This window comes from Mobula hypostoma, chromosome X1, assembly GCF_963921235.1.
Source record: "Mobula hypostoma chromosome X1, sMobHyp1.1, whole genome shotgun sequence".
Classification (NCBI taxonomy): Eukaryota; Metazoa; Chordata; class Chondrichthyes; order Myliobatiformes; family Myliobatidae; genus Mobula; species Mobula hypostoma.
In genome coordinates, this window is record NC_086128.1 from 5438882 (window position 1) to 5466829 (window position 27948).

Consider the following 27948-nt stretch of genomic DNA (forward strand, 5'->3'; position numbering starts at 1 on the left):
TATTCATTAACATATAACTAATTACAGGGCAATTGACAATTATATTAACGTAAATTTTAAAATTATGTTAGCACAATTTCAAAATTATATTAACATAATTTCAAAATTATATAAAAGAAAATTCCAGCTGTGTAGCAACAAAGGCTACGTGCATTTCAGTTACTGCACAGCTGTGCACTGGTACAGCTTAAAAGGAACAGTGCCGAACGGTCTGTTTCCATGCAGCATCTCTTTATTACTGAATAGGTAACATTTACACAAATCTTTGATCAGACGATAGCCAACAGGTAATATTTGTACAGAGCGGCATGGATTTGCTTAAGAAAAAAGCTGGATGAGCACATTAAACAGTGAGCTATGTGATGGACTCAGGTCCAAGAAGGCCACTGTGGAAAGAGAAAATCTGGCATTTAACAGCTGAGTGCTCCGTACTCCCTACTTTATAACTAACTTCATGCAAGCTTTGAAAGAAATGCATCACACTTCAACAACTTAATCCATTTATGCAATGTGCAGAGCCTAAAATAAAAGGTTATTTTTAATTCAGTGCTTTCACCAAGAAATGCAAAAGCAAATTATCTGTATTTATTTAAAACCTTTATGGTGACATTTTCTTAATAAGTTAATTTAGATCAACATTTCCTGTTATATTAAATAATCTCAGCAGTCACACGGTAAACTTTGTTGAAAGTAATTTATTGGTTGTGCATAAAAAATTATTCATTCATTTTTTATAATCTCTGAAATATAATGTATGCAATTTTACAGCAGATTATGCATTTAGTTTTCTCTTTGGATTTTGAATAGGGCTTGGGAACATGGGGAATCTGTTCTGAATATGAGGTGCACAAGGGAGGTTGCCACCTAATCATGGTTTGTGAAAGAGCAGATTGATAGCATCTCCTCTGGAACCTATGGAAGGTGCAATTAAATTTCAAAACTATTCTAGTGTACACCCACAACTGTCAGGTTAACCAACCAGATTACATGGACCATGCCAAATCCATCATTTTACTTCGGAATTCTCTAACTGGATCTATTTAATTCAAGCATTTGAACATGACCCGCAATATACTGACTGGTCCATACACTGCTCTTTCATATAAACACACCCTTGACTCATTGTTATCCCACAAAAGGGGATCATGGAAGCTAGCTAAATTATCAACTCAAATTGGTCTTTTCACCCCATTTTAAAACAGTGCAGTCCATGTGATTTTCATGGTAAACTTCAAATATAGCATTTTTGTTATTATTTAGGTATTGTCCCTGTTTATCAAACAACAGACATCTCCAATAACCAGGGAGTTGGCCACTACTTAAATAGGTAAAACTATTTATGAACATCGAGGAAGGAAAAGGGACATTAAGGCAACTTCTCCACATCTTGCCTACTTCTCATTTTCCAAGGTTTCTCCAAAGCTTGATTACTTAAGGTTTCTCCCTCCCTTGTTGATGACATATGCACTGTTGCCTTATTCCATTATCCTCAAACCGCATGTTCCTTAAACTATAAAAGTGACTCTGCAAAGCTGAGGTCCTAAACTTGCCCTCACTAGATAGTGCCTTGATCAGTGTTGGGGCTGAAGCAGAGCCGGGCTGATTCCGTGTCCTGTAAGATGCTTTGCAAACTCACTGTAAATGCTCTACACAATCGTTTTATCACAAATTAAAAAGGCTGTACCACCACAATTCCCTTGTACTGGGTCACATGAGCCTCCTTTATATTCTGTCTTAATCTTCAGGCTTACTTCATCACATCCCCATTTTCCTGGGCCTTTTCTTCCCTCACCTGTACCTCACTGTGTCTAAGTTGCAGCCATAGACAGGCCAGTGCTCTGAATGTACACATCTGTGTCCATGATGACACCTGCCTACCTTTTTTACAGAGTCTCAGACCTGAACCAGTCACCATTTCTCTTTCCACTGATGCTGACTGTTTCCAGTTTTCCCTGGAATTCCAGCGCCCACAGTTTCTGATTGATTTTAATTTATTTTTTCCATGTTGCAAATCCCTCCACTGATAAAGGGGAAGCTCCAAGTGCCACCTTATTTTAACGCCACTGGAAGGCAGTCAGAGCATCGTTCCCCAGCTCTCTGGACATACTGTCGACCTGCAGAAATTGTATAGAATAGGTAAGATATCTATCATTTGTATTCACTCCCTTGTGGTATCCTCTCTCATCTAAGCTAGAATTTATTCAACACCAGCTACTCTACCTTCAAACTGTTGACCCACAACAATCACATTCATGATCTTTGCCTGTGCAGTCGAAAATACCCCACACTTAGATAGCAATCTTAAGCATAATGAGGTGTCCCAGGGAAGTTCATACATGTACTACCACTCAAAGTCTGACACTGGCTCATCTACTTCAGCTTAAGTTACTTGCAGGGATCCAGACCAAGAGTTTCCACTGTTCTAGCTCAGTGTCACATAAGGTAAATGGAAAGATCCTCCATGTGCCACACAGCCCTGATATTGAAAAGTCAAATCAAATACAAAAGTGACTTTGGATTTGTGGCCTCCTTGCAATTATGTTGAAGGAGGTTGTGTTAACATGAATAACATTGAAACAAATAAGGTAAAAGATAGTGGAACAAGAAAGAGATTTACACTTATTCATAGCAGTTGGGAAGGATGGAATTACTACTGCAAGAAATAACGTCACATATTTTGTGAAATCTATCAATAACAAAAGATTAAAAAAAATACAATTCATATCGATATATAAAAACAAATTTAATCAGGGACTGAGTGACTATTTATCAATGCATTTAGCTTTATCACTGCCATAAAGCAATTAGTTTCTCTATCTGAATGAGCACCTTAGAAGTTCCACCATGACTGACAGCATTGACTAAGGATGCATACTCTGAAGTTCAAAAGGAATTCTTTACATATGGAATAACTCTTACAAGAAACCAATGGAACAGTTGAGGAAAACATTTGTACCCTGAAGACATGTGGAAAAATCACAGAGAAACAGACCCGTTCAGCTCACTGCATCCATGCTGACCATAAGCGATAGGAACAGAATTAGGCCATTCGGCCCATCAAGCCGTCTCCACGATTCCATCATGGCTGGTTTATTTTCCCTCACAACCCCATTCTTCTGCCTTCTTCACGTAACCTTCGACACCCTGACCTATCAAGAGCCTATCAACCTCCACTTTAAATATGAATTAATTCCACAAATTCACCACCTTTTGGCTAAAGAAATTCCTCATCTCTTTTCTAAATGGACATCCATGTATTCTGAGGCTGTGCCCTCTGGCCCTATATTCTCCCACTATTGGAAACATCCTCTGCATGTCCACTTTATCTACGCCTTTCGACATTCGGTATGTTAGAATAAGACCTGAAGCATTTCTACAGTAATCCTATGTGCCCACATTAAGCTCATCTACGAGAACCTAAAAACACCATCTAGACAGCATGAAGTCAGGACAGAACCCGAGTCACCAATGCTGTGAGGAAGTTGCAGTCTCTAAAATATTGCCAAGTCTTGGAACTAATTGTGTGTGTAAAAGCCCTTTGTTTAACTGTATCATAAATTTCTATCAGTAGTACAATGGGTCAATTTTCTCCACATTGAGCCAAGGATATTAAAATATTTCAAATGTAACTGAAAATCAGAAACACTGCAGATGCTGAGAGTCTGAAACAAAAACCAGAAAATGCTGGAAACACTCAGCAGGCAGCATCTGTGGAGAGTGGATCAAAGTTAATGTTTCAGAAGATGAAGGGACTTCACATGAAAAATTAAACCTGTTTAAGTTTTCTCAGACACTGTCTGACCTGCTGAGTGTTTTCAGCATTTTCTATTTTGGTGACAATATTCCATCTGGTGTTCGGACTGATGAGGTAATTGTGGAAATGGAATGGACTGACTCAGTACTAAACTCTGGTAGTGATGGCAATCATAAAGCCTGCATAGGAGAATAAGAAATAAATCAGGAGTTAGCCATTTGGTCTATTGTGCCTATGCCACCACTCTTTCGTTTCTATCCCCCACTGATTCCATCTGCCTTTTGTCCACACGCTATACAGTACCTCCTGGTTTAAACTGCCCATCACCCTTCCCTACCTGGTTCCAATGATCACCTCCCTTTCGTATTCACCTATGCAGCCTTTGTCTCTTCTTATCACCTTATAGCCTGTCTCTTCCTCTAACTACCTCTTTTTTATATCTTAATATATAAAAAAAATCCACCAATCTTTATCTTAAATATACTGGGTGATCGAGCCTCCACAGTTCTCTAAGGATAAAGAAATTCCTCCTCCTCTTAGATCAGAATGGCTAACTCATATCTTCAGGCTGTGATTGCTGGTTGTTGACAGCCCAACAAGGGCAAATGGTAAACTTGTATCTAACCTTTCAAGCTTTATTGCCCCTTTCTTAAATTTAAAATATGCAATGAACAAACCTTACTCCATAGGCTTAAGGCTTACAGATCTTGATACATCATTGTAATATGCTGAACTGCCATCCAAGTCATAGATTTTGCTTTTCTATGGATGTTAAACTTCATTGTGGTGTGATAGTTAGCTCCAACACACAACAGGCATTCCAAGCCTCTAGTTATTCACTTGGTGAACTATCTCATGGTGGACTTCAAAGACTGCATTATAAAATTGAATTATTTAAAGCATTAGAAGATTTTGAAAAGAGATGATATTAATATAAAAAGATTGTTTTATGATAATCCATTATTAGCTGAGTCAAACAGTCCAACATCACTGAATGACTGGGGATAAAAATCATCCCTCAAACATCTACAGCACTGTTGATAAATTAGGGTTTTCCATTCAACTGGGATAAAGATATCCAAATTGTTATGTCACAGGCTCCAGCTGATCCCCTATCCTGAATTGAGTCTCCCTTTGATTGTCTATATCTGGGATAATACACCTGAAATATTCCAAGTATTATTTATTTTCTGGCATACAATTTTTAAATGCAGAATATGCGAAGCATGGTGGCTAAAGCAGTGTAATTATGTAAATAACACCAGCTAACCGATTGACAGTCCAGTCCGGTTTCTTCAGTTGTTTCCAGGGAAGCCCAGTGGGCCAGTCGGTGAAGTTGCCAGGGTGGGGTTGTAATGAGGCTTCTCGCTGAGGAAGACAAATTACAGTCTCCTCTTCTCCACCATTTTCCCGTTCTTACAAGATTCCTCAAACCTTTAATCAGTTTTGCATTACTTGTTCTCTACACCACAGACGTCGCTATTGGTTACAGCAATTGAATCTTATTTTACTTACAAATGTGAAGCCTTATGAAGTTGGAATTACTGTACAGTACATTGCTAAGTGCGGCAAGTTTACCTCTGGTGTCTATTTGTTCTCTGAATTGATTATTTGAACCCCCTCCCCCCCCCCGACAGCTCAAACAACTGGTTATAACGAGACTTCTCCAGATACACGAAGGTTCTGTTCGTCCATTCTCTTCCGAACACTCCTCCTCATGGCGTCTGCGCGTCTGTATGGCTGGTTGCGTAGATCTGCAAGGGAAAAATAAGCACAGTATGAGCCCCAATTGCAGAGAAATAACTGCAGAATCAAATCTACTGGAGATGCATTACATGAAGACGATTCATTCCTCTTAATTCAGATTCAATACAGAAAGCATTGTTTTTCATGGACAAATTGACAGAACTGAGGTAAATCCTGATATTGCTTTTGTAGCTGTGTTGAACATTCATGATTTAGGACATTAATCCAGTCTGTAAAAAGCATTATAGGTCAGAAGGTCTATGAAAGTCAGCACCTCTAAGCAGAAGATTCTCAGGTTAGTACCCATCCTATAAACATGAACACCAAATTTAGTTGATCATTCCGCTGTTAGACGTTCCCCCTTTTAGATGTGACATTGCAAACACTTTGAATGTAGCAAGCCATAAGATTGTCACCAAACATAATTCTGGGGGTGGCATGGTAACATAGTGGTTAGCAAAACGCTTTACAATACCAGTGACCCGGGTTCAATTCCAGCCACTACCTGTAAGGAGTTTGTACGTTCTCCCCGTGACCGCGTGGGTTTCCTCCACGTGCTCCAATTTCCTCCCACAGTCCAATAACGTACCAGTTGGTAGGTTAATTGGTCATTGTAAATTGTCCCATGACTAGGCCAAGATTAAATCTGGGTTTTCTGGGTGGCATGGTTCAAAGGGTCAGAGGGCCGCTTCTGCTCTGTTTCTCAATAAATCAATAATAATTTGTCACCAAGCCACATAGAGATGTTAGGTCGAATGACCTGTCAGAGGCAGGTTTAAAGGACTATCTTGAGAGACAGCATAAGGGGGCACCTTAAGGACAGCACGGAGCAGTAGGTAATGTCCAGAATCTCACGATTGCTCCTGAATCTGGTGCTGTTTGGAATTTACATCTTCTCACTGTGATCACCTGGGTTCTATCCAAGTGCCCCAGTTTCCTTCCTCATCCCAAAGACTGCTGGTTGGTTGGTCAACTGTAAATTCTCCTGGGGGGAGAATTGGGGATGTTAATGAGGATATGAGAGAGAATTGGTGGCAGGAAAGTAACCGGGGGATGGACCATATAGGATTGCACTGAGAAGCAGAGGGAACTCCAGGGCAGAAGGGAATCAGATGAAATCAGGGTCTTAACGGTGGAATGGTCAAATGTTTAAATACAAGAAAGCTTACAAAAAGAGAAACGGAGGTCATCATTATCATAAGGAAAGGTCAACCCTGTAACTGTCTTCACCAAAGACCTTTATTTACAGAGTCAATGATTGAACCATCTGAATTCGTATAACCACACAAGGTTTAGATGCAGAGCTTGTCATACTACATGACACTCACTAATTTAGTCAAGGAATCAAGGCAAATGTACCAGAAGCACTATTAGCATCAATGATACCTCCAATATATTTAATGAAATGAATTTAAGGGCTATTTACTTTTAATTAGAAACCTGAGATTTTCACAGTATAATATCATAGCCTGACTCATTGCTAACTATCTGCAGCTAAGAATAGCTAGGTCACAGTTATAATTTTGATCTGCTTCATGCCCCAGCACAAGTTTGATCCTCGGGAGTTTACTCTGGTAAGGAAATTTATTCATGGCTATTATTTCTTCATCTGATGCCACTTTAATTTCAGGATCAAAAACCATGTACAGATATCAGATTTTGGGCTTTTACCACCTCATATCCTACAGGAATATTGACAGTAGACAGAATCTAAATACATTATATCATCTCCCAGCCTCTGAACCAAGTGCACCAACCAAACCCAACAGAGTAAGTAAGAGCACTTGGGTGCCACGGTAGCATAATGCTTGGCGCGGCACTGCTATAACTCGGGGCATTGGAGTTTGGAGTTCAATTCCAACTAGGGTTGCCAACTTTCTCACTCCCAAATAAGGGACAAAAGTAGCAGTCAAATCCCGGGACACTCTACCTCAGGAAAGACTACCATGACCATGAAGCCTTGCGCAGGCACCTGTGTGCGCACACATGATGTGCGCATACGTGTACGTGCCAGTTTTTTTCTACAAATCGGTTTTGGCTTAATCTTCCCGATTCTGGTAAGTGAAACTACACTGTACATACATTATTTCTACTTTATATAGGCTGTGTATTTATTATATCATTCTGGCTTTTACTATATGTTAGTGCTATTTTAGATTTTGTGTGTTATTTGCTATGATTTGGTAGGTTATTTTTTGGGTCTGGGAACGCTCAAAAATTTTCCCCACATAAATAAATGGTAATTGCTTCTTCGCTTCACGCCACTTCAGCTTACGAACAGTTTCATCGGAACACTCTACCTTAGCGGGGGAAATATGGGACAAGGGCGCTCCCGTATGGGACAAACCAATTTAGCCCAATATACAGGATGTCCTGGCTAATACGGGACAGTTGGCAACCCTAATTCCAATGTCTTCTGTAAGGAGTCTCTGTATGTCCTCCCTGTGGAATTTGTGGGTTTCCCCTGGGTGCTCCGGTTTCCTCCCACAGTCCAAAGACATACCAGTTGGTAGGTTAATTGGTCATTGTAAATTGTCCCGTGATTTGGCTGGGGTTAAATTAAGGGCTGCTGGGCGGCACGGCTCAGTGGGCTGGAAGGGCGTGTCTGTACTATATCTCTAAGTACACGTGAAAAAATCACACGTGATCTACACTATCTTCAGATTTGATGGAGGACAGAGAACTGATGTGATCAGCAAAAGGAGGAAGTGCTTTAGGCATTAAATGGCTAGAATGTGGAATTCAATTCCCTGACTGGGTGGTGGGTTCAGACTCACAAAGGCCTACAAATTTATCAGTGTGGGGGGAGGGGGAGAGGGTAAGGGAGTGAAACCAACTGTATTGATCTTGCAGAGAGCAAGCATGGTGCTGAACAGGCTCTGTCGGTGCTGACACTATCTTGTGAACTGCTGGAAATTCCCCACTGGTTCCAGTTTACGACTGTGTCTTCAGCTGGCAGCAGCCACAAGAAACCCAGGATTCTCCCAGGAAATGGAACATGGCAAAATGATTAAGTGGAGGGGCTGTTAATGACAGTGTTTGCAATGCATTCTATTTGAGATATATTACTGATGGATCAAATTCTAGTCAGTAAACAGGGCTGGAATTTGGCCGGAGTCAGAGAATCAGTGCTTCACTTGGTTTGGCATTGGGTCCATTTTGTTGACAGGTATTTGCAATACAGAGTTCATTTTGGGAAATGTTTCTTGCTGCAATACTCTGTCAGAGATGAGAGTAGAACTCGATCATGCAGAGTGTAGAGGAGCTATATACTCCATGTGTATACCTACTATTGTTTGCACTTACAATTTTAATTGGATGTATATTATAGGGTTTGTTTCACAGTTGGCCTTGACATGAGAGCTTAGCTAACCAATGACAAGATCTGAGCCCTGGACATTTTTTGATTCGTTAACAGTCAAATTAAAGGCAGTGTTCAAATCTGTAATGTTCAACTGAGCTGCAGAAACAGAATCTTCACAATAGCACGTTACACTCAGACATGTACAGCCCCAGAATACAGCCCAATTTGATTTTACGTGACCTCAACACAACCTGATCAACCCCAATTTGACCTTACCCTACCACGCAACTTAATCCGATCCCTGGACCATGCTCAACCCAATATGACATGATCCATTCTCCCCAGCCAGCACCCATGACCAATCCACAGCACAAATGCCCATGAGCCAGTGTCTGCACTGACATCAATGCATGTCCCCCCAAAATAAAAAGCCCACCATTAGAACACAAAACCCACCCCAACACCAACACACCAAACCCATCACTAATACAGCACCCCATTCCCAATGTATGAAGCCCTTACTCGAAGCTGACACCCACACTGATATGCCTCCAATACGAACAAGATTACATGGGCTTCCAGAGTTTTATTCAGCAAATTCAAGTTTAGGTCTTCTTTAAGACTACAGATAAATTAATGTCACGCACCTTGCAGCTTACCTGAAAGGGTGCCGCCTGACAGGTTGCACGCAGCAGAGAGGGGGGGAGCAGAAAGCAGACAAGTAGCACACAGGGGTGGTAAGCAAAGCCAGCGACAGCAGCAGCCCCAGTGACAGGCAGCAACAGAGAGCAGCTATTAGGCAGGGGAAATACAGCACTCAGAAATAGAAACCTCAGAGTTATGAAATACCATTGTAAAACAGAGCAAAAACTACAAAGGTACCAGTTCAAGTAGTGCCTGATCAGTTCAGCTGCAATTAAACAGAAGGTATCTGTGATGAAATTGACACTCTGACATGTCCTGTAAGCATCACTTTTCAGCTAACGAGGGGTGATACACACATCATGTTACAGGCCATCCTAGAGTAACAAAATGGATTCTGTTTTTAACCAATGTCCTGAAAACATTTTTGTCTGTAAGTCAGTAATTACACCAAAATCACTCAGGTTGGAAACCATAGCTGTACAGACTGGCATCAAGAGCATGCAAGACTGATGAGAAAGTGGGGAGAGAGGAAACTACTCTTTCTGCTTGTTCAAACAGATGTGTACACAAATTTTAAATTTAATATTACTTCTATGCATCAATGTCTGCTTGTCCGTGCGTGCGGGCGTTTGCAAGTTCATGACTCAGGGATGGTCTGTATAGTCCTTTGGAGTTAATGTCAAACTGCAAGTTGTTGCTGGTGCCCCTTGCTGTCTCTGGTATGAAGCACTGTCGACTCGCTACTGGATATAAGAGGTCCCATGCTGTATTTTTACCAAGAGTAATAACAACCAGTATTTCTCTTGTGACATTGCAAAACATCTCAAAGTAGTTCTCAGAAGCAAAATCATGTGTGATTATTGCAGACAGCCAAAAGCTTGGTGAAGGAACACCTTAAAGGAGGAAGTCGGAACCAGAAAACTGGAGGGATTTTTAAGGGATGTGTGGCAGGAGCTATGGAGGCTGGAAAGATAAAGTCATAAATGAATTTGAAAAGAGGATAAGAATATTAAGGCTAAAGCACTGCAAAGCAGAAATTAGGGCAACTTTGTAAGCATAGGGGCTGTGGTTAAGTGTGATTTGGAGTGAGTTCAGATACCTGTAGTGGAGATGGTGAAAAAATGGGAGGTTGGCAGAACTATGGAGTATTTACTGTAAGTCAGCAAAGGATTTTAGCATCAGATGAACTGAGGAAGGAGCCTTAAAACAGATGGTTATTTATCATGAAGCAGTGTCAGCCAGGTTGCAGTCAGAAGATTGGTCCTGTAAGCCTTGCACTGCACCACTAATCCCAGCAACCATTAAACAGCTCCTGAGGGGACACACAGATGGAGGAAACTGGAGCAACATATAGAATGCTGGAGGAGCTCAGTGGGTCATGCAGAGTGCACAGAGGGAAACAGACAGTTGTGCTGTTGGGGTCAACATAAAGGGTCTTGACCTGAAATGTTGACTGTCCATTTCCCTCCATAGACCCTGCCTGAGCCACTGAGATCCTCCTGCTAACAAGTCCTGAGATCCTCGTTCTTCAATTGCCAATCAAGTTATTTATTTATTCATTCATTCATTCATTCAATTATTGGTACAGCATAGAGGAGGCCCTTCCAGCCCTGCTGCCCCAGCAAACCCATAACCCTGATATTCTGTGACCTAATCATGGGACAGTTTACAACAACCAATTAACCTAAATCAGTACGTCTTTGGACTATGGGAGGAAACTGGAGCACCCAGAGAAAGCCCACACATTCCATAGGGAGGGCATACAGACTCCTTACAGAACGGCGACAGAACTGAACTCTGGAACACCCCAGGCTGTAATAGTGTCACGCTAACCGCTACATTACCGTGACGCCCCAATAATTATAACTTTATGTATAGAGCACCTTTCACACAGACAATGCAATTCAAAGTGCTTTACTATGGGATAAAATATAAACATAAAAATAAAATAAAAAAATAAAAATAAACATGAAAATAAAAGACAAGAAGATGTTAGCTGAAACCAAGGTTACATAAATAGCTGTTGAGCTGGTGCTTAAAAGTGTCAACTGAGCCTGCATCTCTTATAGTTTTAAGTACTGAATTCCAGAGAGCTAAAAAAGCTGATCTGTCTTTTGGGGCAGATTGTTTAAATTTAAGAGACCAGTGCAAGAAGACCTGAGAGCTCGAGCAGGATTATAAAACAAAAATGATTCTGTGCTGTACTCCAGTCCCAGATCACTGAGAGCTTTAAAAACACGCAAGAGAACCTTAATTCAGCAGGCCAGCCTCCAGAGTGAGTCTTTCTGTCTCAGTTACCTGTCATTAGATGTTTTATCTAATGAAGTCACATTATCTGAAATTTTGTTCGCTGGATTCTATGAGTCTTCAGAAGCATCTGATTCAGGGCTTCTCAACTTGGGTCCATGGTTAATGGTTGGGAAGCCCTGATCTAACTGAACACTGACAATGTGCCCCTCTACTTAACATGGAGTCAGACTGATACAGGTCTTTCAAACTCAGTCTGCACCAACCTAACCAAACATTTTTATACTAATGCTTTTCTAATTCCATTTTTTCTCACTGGGAGATTCATTTATTTAAAAATTGAGATACAGCGTGGAACAAACACTTCCAGCCCTTCGAACCACCCAGCAACTCCTGGTTTAACCCTAGCTTAATCATGGGACAATTTACAATGACCAGTTAACCTACCAACTGACTGCGGGAGGAAACCAGAGCCCCGGGTGGAAACGCATGCAGACACGGGGAGAGCATACAAACGCCTTACGGGCAGGGGCGGAAATTGAACTTGGGTCACTGGTACAGGTTCCACACGGTAGGCTTATTCAGAAAGTCAGAAGGCATGGGATCAAGGGAAGTTTGGCCAGGTGGATTCAGAATTGGCTAGCCTGCAGAAGGCAGAGGGTTGTGGTTGAGGGAGTACATTCAGATTGGAGGATTGTGACTAGTGGTGTCCCACAAGGATCTGTTCTGGGACCTCTACTTTTCATGATTTTTATTAATGACCTGGATGTGGGGGTAGAAGGGTGGGTTGGCAAGTTTGCAGATGACACAAAGGTTGGTGGTGTTGTAGATAGTGTAGAGAATTGTCGAAGATTGCAGAGAGACATTGATAGGATGCAGAAGTGGGTTGAGAAGTGGCAGATGGAGTTCAACCCAGAGAAGTGTGAGGTGGTACACTTTGGAAGGACAAACTCCAAGGCAGGGTACAAACTAAATGGCAGGATACTTGGTAGTGTGGAGGAGCAGAGGGATCTGGGAGTACATGTCCACAGATCCCTGGAAGTTGCCTCACAGGTGGATAGGGTAGTTAAGAAAGCTTATGGGATGTTAGCTTTCATAAGTCGTGGGATAGAGTTTAAGAGTCGCGATGTAATGATGCAGCTCTATAAAACTCTGGTTAGGCCACACTTGGAGTACTGTGTCCAGTTCTGGTCACCTCACTATAGGAAGGATGTGGAAGTAATGGAAAGGGTACAGAGGAGATTTACCAGGATGCTGCCTGGTTTAGAGAGTATGGATTATGATCAGAGATTAAGGGAGCTAGGGCTTTACTCTTTGGAGAGGAGGAGGATGAGAGGAGACATGATAGAGGTGTACAAGATATTAAGAGGAATAGATAGAGTGGATAGCCAGCGCCTCTTCCCCAGGGCACCACTGCTCAATACAAGAGGACATGGCTTTCAGGTAAGGGGTGGGAAGTTCAAGGGGGATATTAGAGGAAGGTTTTTTACTCAGAGAGTGGTTAGTGCGTGGAATGCACTGCCTGAGTCAGTGGTGGAGGCAGATACACTAGTGAAGTTTAAGAGACTACTAGACAGGTATATGGAGGAATTTAAGGTGAGGGGTTATATGGGAGGCAGGGTTTGAGGGTTGGCACAACATTGTGGGCTGAAGGGCCTGTAATGTGCTGTACTATTCTATGTATGTTCTATGTACTGTAAAGCACTGTGCTTACCACTACGCTACCTTGCCACACCACTAGAACCCCACACAAACATGACAGGAGGTCAGGACTAAAGCTGGGTCACCGGAGTGGTCAGGCAGCAGCTCTCCCAGCTGGGCCACTGTGCCACCCAAATGGATGGCTCTAACTTTCAGACAAGAAAGCAACAGAGGTTGAGTCACCAAGTGCAGGCCTCATTTCTGTAGTCAGTGAATCCCTGTGACCATTGTGCCCCCTCTGTATTGGAAAGTTATCAGCGGGTGATGCCAAGCCACCTCATGCCCATTTACACTGCCCAGGTCGCAGAGTTTTTATATTGGAAATGGCATGGCGCACAACAAAAGATTCCCTGCGCGGTGGATATTTTCGGCATTAATTAATTCTGAGTTGTGTCATGCCCTGACCTGCATATATTTCAATGCAAGGAGTATAGTAAGAAAGGCAGATGAGGTTAGGACACGGATCAGTATGTGGAATTATGACATTATAGCCATTAGTAAGACTTGGTTGTAGGAGGGGCAGAACTGGCAGCTCAATGCTCCGGGGTTCTGTTGCTTTAGACACGACAGAGTAGAAGGGATTAAAGGGGGTGGGATGGCATTATTAGTCAGGGAAAATATCACGGCAGTTCTCAGACGGGATAGACATGGGAGCTCATCTACTGAGGCTATAAGGTTGGAACTGAGGAATAAGAAAGGGATGGCCATGTTCAGGGATTACATTATAAACCACACAACAGTCCATGGGATTTAGAGGAGCCAACTTGTAGAGAGATTGCAGACTGCTGTAAGAAATATAAGGTTGTTATAGTAGGTGATTTTAACTTTCCACATATTGACTGGGAGCCCATACTGTAAAAGGGTTGGATGGAATAGAATTTGTCAAATGTGTTCAGGAAAGTTTCCTTAATCAGAACATAGAATACCCAACCAGAGAGAGAGAGAGAGAGAGAGTGATACTACTAGGGAATGAGACAGGACAGGTGACAGAAGCTTGAGTAAAGGAACAGTTTGCATCTTGTGATGATAATGCCATTAGTGTCAAGATAATTATGAAGAAGGAGAGGTTTGGTCTATGGGTTGATATTCTAAATTGGAGAAAGGCAAATTTTGATGTTATCAGAAAAGATCTGGCAAGTGTGGATTGGGACAGGGCTGTTTTCTGGCAAAGGTGTATTTGGTAAGTGGGAGGCCTTCAAAAGTGAAGTTTTGAGAGTAGAACTTGTATATTCCTGTCAAAATAAAAAATAAGGATAACAGATTTAGGGAACCTTGTTTTGAGAGATATTGAGGTCCTGGTGAAGAAAATGGAGGTGCATAGCAGGTAGGAATAAATGAGGTGTTTATGGAGTACAAGAAATGCAAGGGAACACTTAATCAGGAAATCAGGAGGGCTAAAAGAAGGCACGAGCTTGCGCTAACAGATAAGATGAAGGAGAATCCCAAGGACTTCTACAGATATATTAAGAGCAAAAGGATAGCAAGTGATAAAACTGGTCCTCTGGAAGATCAGAATGGTAATTCATGTGTGAAGCCAAAACAGATGGGGGAAATCTTAAATGGATCTTTTGTATTTGTATTTATTCAGAAGAGACAAACACAGAGTCTATAGAAGTGAGGCAAAGCAGCAGCGAGGTCATAGACCCTATACAGATTACAGACCAAGAGGTGTTTGATGTCCTGAGGCAAATCAGGGTTGACAAATCCCCAGGGCCTGACAACGAGTTCCCTTGGACCCTGAGGGATGCAAGTGCAAGAAATTGCAGGGCCCCTAGCAGAGATATTTAAAATGACATTAGCCTCGGGTGAGGTACATACAGTCAACATGGCATTGTGCGTAGCAGGTCGAGCCTAACCAATCTTACAGAGTTTTTCAAGGGAAGTGGATGTTGAATACATGGACTTTAGCAAGGCCTTTGACAAGGTCCCACATGTGAAGTGAGTCAGGAAGGTTCAGTCGCTCGGCATTCAAGATGAGGTGGTAAATTGGATGAGGCATTGTCTTTGTTGGAGAAGCCACAGAGTGGTTGCCTTTCTGACTGAAGGCCTGTGGCTAGTGGTGTGCCACAGGGATCACTGCTGGGTCCTTTGTTGTTTGTTATCTATATCAATGATCTGGATGATAATGCGGTAAACTGGATCAGCAAATTTGTGGATGACACCAAGATTGGGAGTGTAGTGGGCAACGAGGAAGGCTATGAAAGCTTGTAGCGGGATCTGGACCAGCTGGAAAAATGACAGATGGAATTTAATACAGACAAGTGTGAGGTTTTGTACTTTGGGAGGACAAACCAGGGCAAGTCTTACACAGTGAACAGTAGGGCATCAAGGAGTACAGTAGAACAGAGGAATCTAGTAATACAGATCTATAATTTCTTGAAAGTGGTGTCACAGGTAGATAGTATCGTAAAGAAAGCCTTTGGCACATTGGCCTTCATAAGTCAAAATACTGAGTACAGGAGTTAGGATGTTACTGTATGTTGAAGTTGACCAAGACATAGGTGAGGCCTAATTTGGAGTATTCTGTGCAGTCTTAGTCACCCACCTACAGGAAAGATGTCAATAAGATTGAAAAAGTGCAGAGAATTTTTTTCAAGGATCTTGTCAGGACTTGAGGGCCTGAGTTATGGGGAAAGGTTGAATAGGTTAGGATTTTATTTCCTATAGCGTAGGAGAATGAGGGGAGAGAAAATAGAGGTTTACATAATTATGAGGGGTATAGATCGGGTAAATGCAAACAGGCTTTTTCCAATGAGGTTGGGTGAGACTAGAACTAGAGGTCATGGGTTAAGGGTGAAAGGTAAAATGTTTAAGGGGAACATGAGGGGAAACATCTTCACTCAGAGGGTGGTGAGTGTGGAATGAGCTGCTACAGGTGATGGATGTGGGTTTGATTTCAACGTTTAAGAAACGTGGATGTGAGGGGCACGGAGGGCTATAGACTGGGTGCAGGTCGATGGGACTAAGCAGATAAATGGTTCGGTGTGGACTAGATGACCCGAAGGGCCTGTTCCTGTATTGTAGTGTTCCATGACTATTATATTACTCCGCATGGGATGTTCCTGTGAATAACTTGTTGCCTACAGGTCTACTTTGTTATCAGCAAGTGCATGTCAAGGAATACATTTGGCACTGGAACACTTCAGGTTATCCTGAAATCATGAAAAATAAGTACATCACTTCACCAGTGGCTGATTGATTCCCAAGTGCTGACCTTTCTTTTCTTGCAATCTGCGGAGGAAATGTTTTTTAAATAAAGAGCATTTCCATTGCTTGGGAAAATACCAACAGTCACGTAGGCACTAATTCATCCAATGTATTTTCAAGCCAGCTGGCCTCCAGCACAGAGGTGGTATGGGGACATTATGTTGCAATGGATACAATATCACTTGAACAATTTCTGTGGGGAAATGTTTTGATTGATACAAATGAGGTTATCTTGGTCCAGCATGTAACACAAGTACTAATGCTTTTAAAGTTATAGCAACCCCGCAACAGCATTTTACTGGGGATTTGACAGCCTTTTGGTTTACGAGTACTTATAATGATATAATGACTATTTTACACACACACATGTATGGCTACATTGAAATTTTCTCATTTGCATGCGGGGTATGATGAATGACGATGATCTCAATTCCTACTGAAATGCTCATGGACAAAAGATTAAAAAGCTGAGTTACCTAGCGAAGGTTTGGGGGTCACTATGGCGGACTTTCGTCATTAAACGAAGCATCATACAAGAGTCGAGAAGAGCGCTTGCCAGTCCGTGCAGTGAAGGGGACAGTCTTCAGTGCTGCCCGGACGAGTTGCCACGAGTAATAATGGAGCAGAGGGTGGAGTTGTGTGTATGGAAGAGGTGGGGGGGGGGGGGAGAATAGAAGACAAGGGAGGGAGAAAGAGCAGAGGAATGGGGGGGGGAGAAAAATGGTTGGAGAGAGAGGCAGAGGGATGGGACAGAAAGAGAGGAATGGGGAGTTAAGGGGAGAGAAGGTGCAAGAGAAGCATACAGAGGAAGATGAGTATTGAGATAGAAAAGTATACAGCAGGATTATGAAGCAGATGAAAGTTTAGAAATAGTCATACATAAAGGAGAGAGAGAGAGAGTGCAATGGATTACAAAGAAAAGAAAAAAGAGTAGGTGAAAGGCAGGGAGCAGGGAGGGAAATAGAGAAGAGCAAAGGTCAGAAAGTAGGTGTTGCAAAAGGCACTTTTCAGCTAAACAGATTCAGCAGTTAGCAAGGATTCAAACTGATTCTCACACAAGTTTGAAGTAATAATTGTTTCCCAGCAACAGCAAGCAGAGGACTATGTTTTGGAAGGTGATACACATACCTTCTTCATGTTATCTGGTAGTGGCCATAACGTCACCATATTATTGATCATGGTGAAGGGGACATGCCCCTGCTTGGCCAGCTGTCTTTTGGAAACTATTATTTTGTAATCATCAATATGTTTGGACATTGTTCTAAATTTTGGCTGTGAATCCACCTGCCTAATGGTTTAATACGATTACGCAGCAGGGAAGAGATCATGGGATCACTTATCACTTGGTTAATTGTTCAACTTAATATTCATTCCATCTAGCATCTTTACTCAGATCAATACACACTGAGATGCCTAAAAACCCGGGACTTTAGAGATGATTCACTCATTAGTACTGCCAAAACACCTTTTATGAGAATAGTCTGTGTTCAAATTAAGACTTAAGTTTCAGAACTCATAGCCTTGAGGGGAGTTCCACTGTCCCAAGACTGCTTGGCTCACAAACTGGCTAAATTAAATTGTGATATTACAGCTAAAAATCCATCTAATTTCCAGAAAATATGCCCAGACTATAAAACTCCAAAAGTGATTAAGTTAACCAAATTGTTACCTTCCCTTCCTTCTTGTTCTCATCCTCCCACCACACTTTTTAAAGGAATTGTAAATGGTATTATTTTTCTGTACCACTTTCTACCTACAGTACTGTGCAAAAGTCTTAGGCACATGTTAAAAAAATTCCATAATGCAAAAATGCTTTCAAAAATAATGTAAAGTTTCTTGGTATCAAATATTACTATACGGAGCAGTAAACAGTAAAAACCTAAATCAAATCAACATTCGGTGTGACCACCCTTTGCCTTTCAAACTACATCTGTTCTCTTAGGTACACTGTCGTGCAGTTTTATCAGAAAATTGGCTGTTAAGTTGTTCCAAGCATCTTGCAGAAGTTGCCACAGTTCTTCTGCAGACATTGGCTGCCTCACTTGCTTCTGTCTCTCTGCGTAATCCCAGATAGTCTTGATGATGTTGAGATCAGGGTGCTGTGGAGGCTGTACCATCTAAAAAAATCCAGGGTGCCTAAGAATTTTGCACAGTACTGTATCTGACTGTAACCTTACTTTAAAAGGGACCTGACTGCTCCTCCCAATCAAATAATCTTACCCAGACAGTTTTAGTGTTTTTCTGTATGAGGTTCAGCCATTGGCTGTAGAGTATTGTTTTTCAGCCAATCAGTTCCTCCAAGATTGATAAACTGCACCATAGGTGCAATGAATTGGCCTAGGAGTTAGAAGGCCACTGGAACTCAACTCTAGTCACCTGCTTCAGCTCTAAATCCATTGACACTCACACACAACAAAAATCCACCAATATGAATCTTGAAAACTCCAGTTGTTCCCCACCAACCACTGCCTTTAAGTGGAAAGAATTCAATGAGGAACATCATGGTTTCAGAGTTATAGTTGTACAGCACAGAAATGGACCCTTCAGCTCACCATTTTCATACCAACCCTCTTGCTCACCTACACTAATCTGATTTGCCCACATTAGAGCTGCATCCTTTTACACCTTTCCTTTTAAATTGTCTCAATACCTCTTGAGCATAGTAAATTTATCTGATTTCCTCTTGGAGGTGTTCAAGATATCAAACAACCCCTGTGCTTTAGAGATCCCCTCTAAATCTCTCCCTTGTCATCCTAAACCACTGCCCCCTTTTATACTTGACTACTGGAAAAAAAAACATTGATCAATTTGTTTGAAAGAACTGCTGTCAAGTTACCCCACAATGGAAGGAGAATCCTCGTTTACTTTTTTAGTGGGGAAGAAGATACAAGTCACAAAAGGCACCTCTTTCAAGATACAAGTACTCCTTAACTAACGAATGCCCTACTTATAAATTTTTGGTATAATGCCATTGGCTTGTTAAAACACACATTCTCGATTTACAAATCTATTTTTGACAAGAATAGGTACTACTTTCCATGAATTACAAAACACTGCACTGAAAGGCATTTTAATTTGTTAACCTAAGAGATCCTGCAGATGCTGGAAATCCCAAGCAACACGTACAAAGTGATGAAAGAACTCAGCAGGTCAGGCAGCATCTATGGAGCGGAATAGACAGTTGAAGTTTCGGGCCAAGACCCTTCATCAGGACTCATTGTTAAGTTTTTAAAGTTAAGTTTTGCTTAGTGAATGTGTTTTACAGGAATACAGTACACGCCTTTTGCAAATCAAGGATTATCCCTGTCTCACACTTCTGTCCAGAAGTTTCTTGACACTATCGCACTCCCCGCCTGATGAAGTACCTGTGATAATGTCTTCAATTGCTCCATCCTTGCCCTCATAAACCATCCTCTCTTTCCCCTGCTGCTTCTTCTTCAGCTCAGCCATCAGGTCCATGTGAGGGGCCTTATTCTTCACAGGAAGAGACTGGGAGAAGAAAATGCAGAATTTAGTCAGAAAGGGAGCTGGAAGCTGCAAAGTAAGTAGCCATTTAAACCATGCTTAGGCAGTGACAAGCTTAATGTTTTCTTCTTTTCTTCATGTTTTGAGTCTTAACGGCCTTTTTCTGCTGCTCACTCTAAGATTAGAGGCAGGTTGTTTCATAAGGTCAAGAAGATTACAGCATATCGAGTTATGTGTTTCTTTGCAGCTTGGAATATCAACCCAGGTGAACTAACACTGGGTTCATACAGGGGTCAGCACAATGTTGGCAACCACTGGTTGAATCATATGGAAGTCAGTTAAGTCATAGAGCCATACAGCAAGGAAACAGGTCTTGGTCTCACTAAGTGTCATAGGGAGAAGGTGCAAACTTTACAGTGGCAACAGTGGTAGGTGTGAATTGAACCTGGGTTGTAGGAGCTGTGAGACTCCATCTCCACCTATGTACTGACTCAAGGCACAGACTCCTTCTGGGCCTCTGCCAAGTTTGCCTTACCTCCCAAAAAAGGCAATGGCCACCCTCATTCTGGGGAGCACAGAGAATAAAGGAAGAGTGGGTGGTGCTGAGGTTATGTGGAGTGGTAAATAACTGCAAAAACCTAGATGCAGGTTGCACCAAATCTTCAGGCATAAAGGATCCCAAATCTGTCGACTTGATGATATGTGTAAACTTTGCACTGCGATCAGCTCACTGTAGAACCCATGGGGCCTTTGAATCAAGAATTCAGATGTTGAAGACCCTCTTATTTAGACACAGTCCAGATACTTGAGAATCTTTCAGTGACCTCATGAACTGCCAACAATTATAAAGTAACAACTCTCTGTGGTGCCAAAAGAACTACTTTTTCCTCTTTGACAGTCTGACAGGTCACGAGAAGCCCACTGTTAGGCTGGAAAATGAAATTTGTGAATTTGAGTCCCTCTTTTGTGTCATTAAATTGTAGAATGGAGGCTTTTCTTATTTTAGAGAACTAGAAATGTTTCAACCAAATGCACCATATCCAAATTATTAATTTTACTTAAAGAAATATTTGTCTGAGGCCATAGGAATCACGACTGATAAAGGTTTCCAATCAGAGGCCTGACCTTCTCTTCTGGTTGTCCTTTGCTTGGGGGTGATCCTGTCTCCCCAACGTCCTGGGTTACCATTTCCTCCTGCTTCTTTCGGATCTCATTTTCCTGCTCGGCTTGCTGGGGTAAAGCCACAAATAAAACAGTTATCAGTTAGTAGAAATCAAACACCTGCAGATGCTGAAAATCTGAAATAATACAGAAAATGCTGGAAAAACTGAGCACGTCAGCCAGCATCTGAGGAAAAAGAAACAGTCAACATATTGAGTAGAAAACTCTTTAAGTGTGGAAGCACTACCCTTACAATCTTCTTTATTACCCATTGACAAATATTTTCATCATATACACCTCATTTTCCTTGCAGTGGACACAGAGGAGGATTCATTATATTTTGAAAGTGTAATTAATTAGTCTGACTTCACTGTCACCACAGTGTGGCAATCCTTTTCAAGTTGTATCCAATTTTCATTTGAGGGTTACAACTAAATCACCCTCCAGCTCCCTTTGGTGTTTTCCGTCAGCATAAAGAACTCTTGTCCTTCCTCAGGCAGGTGGCTGCTGTTTGGTTTTAACCCTGAGAATCCCACATTTCACTAATGATTTAAGAATTTGTAAGGTTGCAAGTTCTAATTTGGACCAAATGTCTTTGCTTCTCAATTACCTTTACATCCTCAGCTCACTCTTTCATGTGTCCAACTTCCTCATACCCAGAGGGTGGACATACTTGGATTATTTCCTCCTGATTGTCAGGGGCTAAGGGCAATCCTGATTGAGGCTTATAAAATAATGAGAGGCATAGATAAAGTAGAGAGTCAGTATCTTTCTGGTTCCTTAAGGTTGTTAGAGCCGGGGGTGGTATGAGAACAAGCTCCCACTACCTATTAAATGCTCCCAATTGCGTGCGCCTCAAATAGCCTCTGACAATCAAGTCTAGCTCCTGGCCTTCACATGTGGCTTAGCTACGAAGCCTGGTGAAACCATTTCTATAGACAGGAGAAGGGGCAAAGCAGGTTACTGAGACCTTAAAACCAGTCGCTTCAGGCACATAGGGCTCGTCAGCTGTGGTTGGCAGATCATCTAGAAGGAAAACTCTGATCTCAAACCTCTGCTGCATTTTGGCTATACCCATCCATAGGGAAGGCTTCAGGAATAAACCCCGAGGGAACAGTCCGCAGCTGGAGTCCATAAGGCAGTCCCACGCTGAGTTCAATGTTGACTGGCAACTCCTGTGACGCTGCTGGTACCAAACTGTATTGATCTCTGCCGTTCCTTTGGGTTCATCAGATTTGAGGAGATGGTGAACTTGCTACCTGGGCAACAGCTTGCTCTCCACATCGTACTGCCCAGGTTTGTGTATCTAGACAGCCAGGACGCAACATCCGTGGTCGACTCTGACCAACAGAGGCCTCACTGTGTCAGAGTCTTTCTATAGTAGATGGTTTTCATTTAATTTGGCACAATTTTCAGCACAGACACCGTGGGCCAAAGGGCCTATTTCTGCGCTGTACTGCTCAATGTTCCATAAACTGATTGACACAGACTACTCAAATGGCATTTCTCGACAAAGCATTCCACAGTTGGCTGAACATGCCCCGGGAATCAGTTTATGGTTTTAAATTTGAGTTCCCCTCATATGGAACAACCAGTCATTCAGCAATACCTTCATCGAACTAAGCCACTCTGTTCTGCTTTCTTCAAGCACAAGTATAGAAGTTTGCCACTGTGAATGGAATATGGTGAACTTTTGTACACGCACACTGTACATAACATGCACTTGAGAGGTTGACAGAGGGGCTAGACTGATGGAGGGTTTGTACTGAAAGAGCAACTGAGTCAATTGGCATATCTAATAAACTTCCACTTGTCAAGTCCAGGATGTGTTAGGGAGAACATGTACTGGGCAATTACTTTAAGGTAAGAATTGCTTGGTTTCTAAGCTTTAAAATGTTTCATTTACCTCATCATTTGATTGACTAGAAGTGAAATGTAGGAAGAAATAAACAGTCAGAGGTAACCAGTAAAGTTAACATCGTTCATTCTAGCGAGAATCAACAGAAATTGTCTGGTCTTCCAGCCATACCTTATAACCCTTGGTGAACCGCAGAAAGAACGGGAAGAACATATTTGGAGGCATTTTTTTCACATCTTCCCCAAAATAGTCAACAACAGACTGGTAAGCCTCCTATGGGAGAAAGAGTGCGAACAATGTTGGTTTCCGAAGCAACATTCTGATTAGGAATAATTAACATCAAACAAGGGCAAAAGATGGACCATCAATTTTTTTTTTATTGCAGTTCTGAAATAAACAAAGACCATGATTTTTCACTGAGCTTTACCTCCTAGAAGGGAAAGAGCAGGAAGTGCATGAGAGACTCATCATATCCAAGTCCCTCCATCCTGACCTGGACACCTAATGTCTTTGTTTTAGCTGCTGCGGGGTCCTGGAATGACTTCCCATCACTGGACATCACTGGCAAGGTGATGAAGGCTGCATCTTTTGTGGGCAACTTAACTTCTCTAGGACATCCATTAAGCACCAATAAATATCTCTATTTCCAAAATTATTTTTAAACAGAACCTGAACTACAGCAATTATAAATATAAAAAAGTACTGCTAATTCTTGTAGAAAATTAAATGCATTAGCAAAATTTGCTTCTCTAAAGGTAATTGCAATCCCACAGGCTTGAACAAGCTGCTATGAGACAGAGTTGGGATAGATAAGGACACCAGGCACTCTTCTCCCAGGACCATTGTTGCCCTAAGTATGACAGCCAAACAACCGTGCAGCCACACCAGATACAAGATCTTCAGTCGCCTTCGAGGTATCTGAACTTGATCACCTTGCACTACAAACATAAGCTACTGTCTGACTGCCCCAGTAACAGTGACCCTCCCTGACTGAAGATTTGGAGGACAGCAGTTGATTTTGTTACAACACAAGGTCTTGCCCAGTCTGCCAAAGGTGCAAATTGAAATGGAATATCTACAGGGTGAGCAGAGTGTCCCAATAACAAAAAAAAAATTACAGTTCACAACAGATGAAGTGAGGAAAGTCTTACATCATGGTGTTTTAGAGCCCAGAAAATAGCTCAGACCTTCATTCCCAAGAAACTCAGAGAAGCGCTCTTTGTGGAAACAGTCCAGGCGATGAACAAGGGGGCTCTGGACAAAATTTGGGAAGATCATAAGATATAAAAATGAAATTAGGCCATTTGGCCCAGTGAATCTGCTCTGCCATTCAGTTTTGGCTGATTTTTTTCAATCCATTCTCCTGCCTTCTCAGCATACCCTTAACTGCTTACTAATCAAAAACCTATCAACCTCTGCCTTGACGGTCTCCACAGCCGTCTGTGGCAATAAATTCCATAGAATAAATCTTCACTTATTTTTCATTTCAGAGATCTGGGCTTCACTAACAAGGCCATCGTTCACTGTGCATCACTAACTGCCTTCAACAAGCTGGTGCTGAGTTGCCACCTTGAAATACTGCAGTTCTTCGAGCAGAATTACCTCCCTGGTGTTGTTGGGATCCAACGTCATTCTCCCAGGTCGCTGAAGTGTATAATCTGCAGGTGGTGGTGTTACTGTGTGCCTGCTGTCTTTGTTAGTTTTTTTTTAAACACACATAGAGTAGTGGATGCCTGAAACGCACTGCCTGGGATGGCGGTAGAGGCAGATACAACGGGGAGATTTAAGAGACTCTTAGATAGGCACATGGATGAAAGAAAAATGCAGGGTTATGGGCTGTGTAGGAGAAAAGGGTTAAATTGATCACAAAGTAGGTTTATATAGGTTGGCACAAATCGTGGGGCATCCAAATAGTCCATATTGTTTGATGTTTTCTGTCTTTCTTTGCGGTAGAGGTTGACATTAGGGGAGGTGCTGTTGGATGGCACACACAGTGCAGTCTCTATGATCCATGATGGAGGGAATACATGTGAAAAGGGGTTGATTGGTTAATAGGATGAGAAATAAATGGGCTACATTGTCCTGGATGGTACTGAACCTCTTGGGGGTAGATGGCGCTGCACTTACCCAGGCAAGTGGGTAATAGTCCATCACCTTACTGATGTGTGCCTTGGATTAGAATATCACTGATATACAGTATGTCATGAAAGTTGTTGTTTTGCAACAGCAGTACATTACATTACAGATTAATAAAAACTATAAATTGCTATATATATTTTGTATATATACTCATTGTAATTAAGTCTATGGTATAGGATATCAAGTGGCAAAGTGAACACAGCATACCACGATGGAGATTGTTAAGGATGAGGTTATGGAGTACTTGGTGACACAGGACAAGATAGGACAATGTCAGCATGGTTTCCTTCAGCAAAAGTCCTGCCTGACGAACCTATTAGAATTCTTTAAGGAGATTACACGTAGGATAGATAAAGGGGGTGCAGTAGACTTTCAGAAGGCCTTTGACAAGGTGTCCACATGTCAGGCTGCTTAACATGTTTAGAGCCCATGGTTCTACAGGAAAGTTACTAACGTGGTTAGAGCATTGGCTGATTGGTAGGAGGCAGTGAATGGGAATAAAAGGATCCTTTTCTGGTTGGCTGCCAGTGACTAGTGGTGTTCTGCAGGGGTCGGTGTTGGGACCACTTCTTTTTATGCTGTATATCAATGATTTAGATGATGGAATAGATGGCCTTGTTGCCAAGTTTGCAGATGATATGAAGATTGTTGGAGGGGCAGGTAGTGTTGAGGAAACTGGTAGGCTACAAAAGGACTTAGACAGATTAGGAGAATAGGCTAGAAAGTGGCAAATGATATACAATATTGGAAAATGCATGGTCATGTACTTTGGTAGAAGAAATAAATGTGCAGACTATTTTCTAAATGGGGGTGGAAAATTCAAAAATTTGAGATGCAAGGAGACTTGGGAGCCCTTGTGCAGAACACCCTAAAGGTTAACTTGCAGATAGAGTCGGTGGTGAGGAAGGCAAATGCAATGTTAGCATTCATTTCAAGAGATCCAGAATACAAGAGCAGGGATGTGATGCTGAGGCTTTATAAAGTACTGGTGAGGCCTTACCTTAACCATATATCCATTACAGCACGGAAAGAGGCCATCTCGGCCCTTCTAGTCCGTGCCGAACTTACTCTCACCTAGTCCCATCGACCTGCACTCAGCCCATAACCCTCCATTCCTTTCCTGTCCATATATCTATCCAATTTAACTTTAAATGACAACATCGAACCTGCCTCAACCACTTCTGCTGGAAGCTCGTTCCACACAGCTACCACTCTCTGAGTAAAGGAGTTCCCCCTCATGTTACCTCTAAACTTTTGCCCTTTAACGCTCAACTCATGTCCTCTTGTTTGAATCTCCCCCACTCTCAATGGAAAAAGCCTATCCACATCAACTCTATCTATCCCCCTCATAATTTTAAATACCTCTATCAAGTCCCCCCTCAACTTTCTACGCTCCAATAAATAAAGACCCAACTTGTTCAATTTTTCTCTGTAACTGAGGAGATGAAACCCAGGCAACATTCTAGTAAATCTCCTCTGTACTCAATTTTATTGACATCTTTCCTATAATTTGGTGACCAGAACTGTACACAATACTCCAAATTTGACCTTACCAATGCCTTGTACAATTTCAACATTACATCCCAACTCCTATACTCAATGCTCTGATTAATAAAGGCCAGCATATCAAAAGCTTTCTTCACCACCCTATCCACATGAGATTCCACCTTCAGGGAACTATGCACCATTATTCCTAGATCCCTCTGTTCTACTGCATTCTTCAATGCCCTACCATTTACCATGTATGTCCTATTTTGATTAGTCCTACCAAAATGTAGCACCTCACATTTATCAGCATTAAACTCCATCTGCCATCTTTCAGCCCACTCTTCTAATACCTTGAGTATTGTGAACAGTTTTGGGCTCCTCATCTAAGAGAAGATGTCCTGGTGTTGGAAAGGGTTCAGAGGAGGTACACAAGGATGATTCCGGGAATGAAAGGGTTATCATATGAGGAACATTTGATGGCTCTGGGTCTGTACTCATTGGAAATTAGAAGGATGAGGGGGAGATCTCATTGAAACCTTTTGAATGTTGAAAGGCCTAGTCAGAGTAGACGTGGGAAGGATGTTTCCCATGGTGGGGGAGTCTTGGACAAGAGGGCACTGCTTTAGATTAGAGGGGCACCCGTTTAAGACAGAGATGCAGAGAAATTTCTTTAGCTAGAGGGTGATGAATTTGTGGAATTTATTACCATAGGCAGCTGTGGAGACCAGGTCGTTGAGTGTACTTAAGGCAGAGTTTGATAGGTTCTTGACAGCAAAGGTTATGGGGAGAAGGCTGGGGAGTGGGGCTGAGGAGGGGAGAAAAGGATCAGTCATGATTGAATGGTGGCACAGACTTGAGGGCCAAATGACCTAATTCTGCTCCTATGTCTTATGGTCTTATACATTATTAAATTAAAATAAATAAGTAGCACAAAAAGAGAGAGGAAAAATACTGAGGTAGTGTTCATGGGTTCATTGTCTATTCAAAAAAACTGATGGCGGTGGGGAAGAAACATTGAACGTGTATCTTCAGGATAGGATACGGGGTATCAGGTGGGGAACCATGGACACAACACATAATGATGGAGATAGTTGGAAAGCACACAGCAGAAACTTCTGAAAGGCAATTTGGGATTTTAACCACACATGGTGAGCACAGTAGGTGAAGAACATAGAATATTTTGTGTAATAGGCCTTAATCTTGGAAAGGCTTGTCAGATGAAGCTGACGCTGG

At 41.9% G+C, this 27948-nt stretch overlaps 1 protein-coding gene across 2 annotated transcripts in view; it reads right to left on the bottom strand.

Moving 5' to 3' along the window:
• Positions 1-318: 318 nt before the first annotated feature.
• LOC134340618 (formin-like protein 1) overlaps positions 319-27948 on the bottom strand; it is a 128985-nt gene continuing 101355 nt past the window's right edge. For both annotated transcript variants that reach the window (XM_063038065.1, XM_063038064.1), the window contains 4 exons: positions 23260-23361; positions 21195-21299; positions 19970-20093; positions 319-5508 (listed from right to left, as the gene is read on the bottom strand). In XM_063038065.1, the coding sequence (XP_062894135.1) occupies positions 5405-5508; positions 19970-20093; positions 21195-21299; positions 23260-23361 (435 nt within the window). In that variant the 3' untranslated portion in view covers positions 319-5404. The remainder of the gene's footprint in view (positions 5509-19969; positions 20094-21194; positions 21300-23259; positions 23362-27948) is intronic.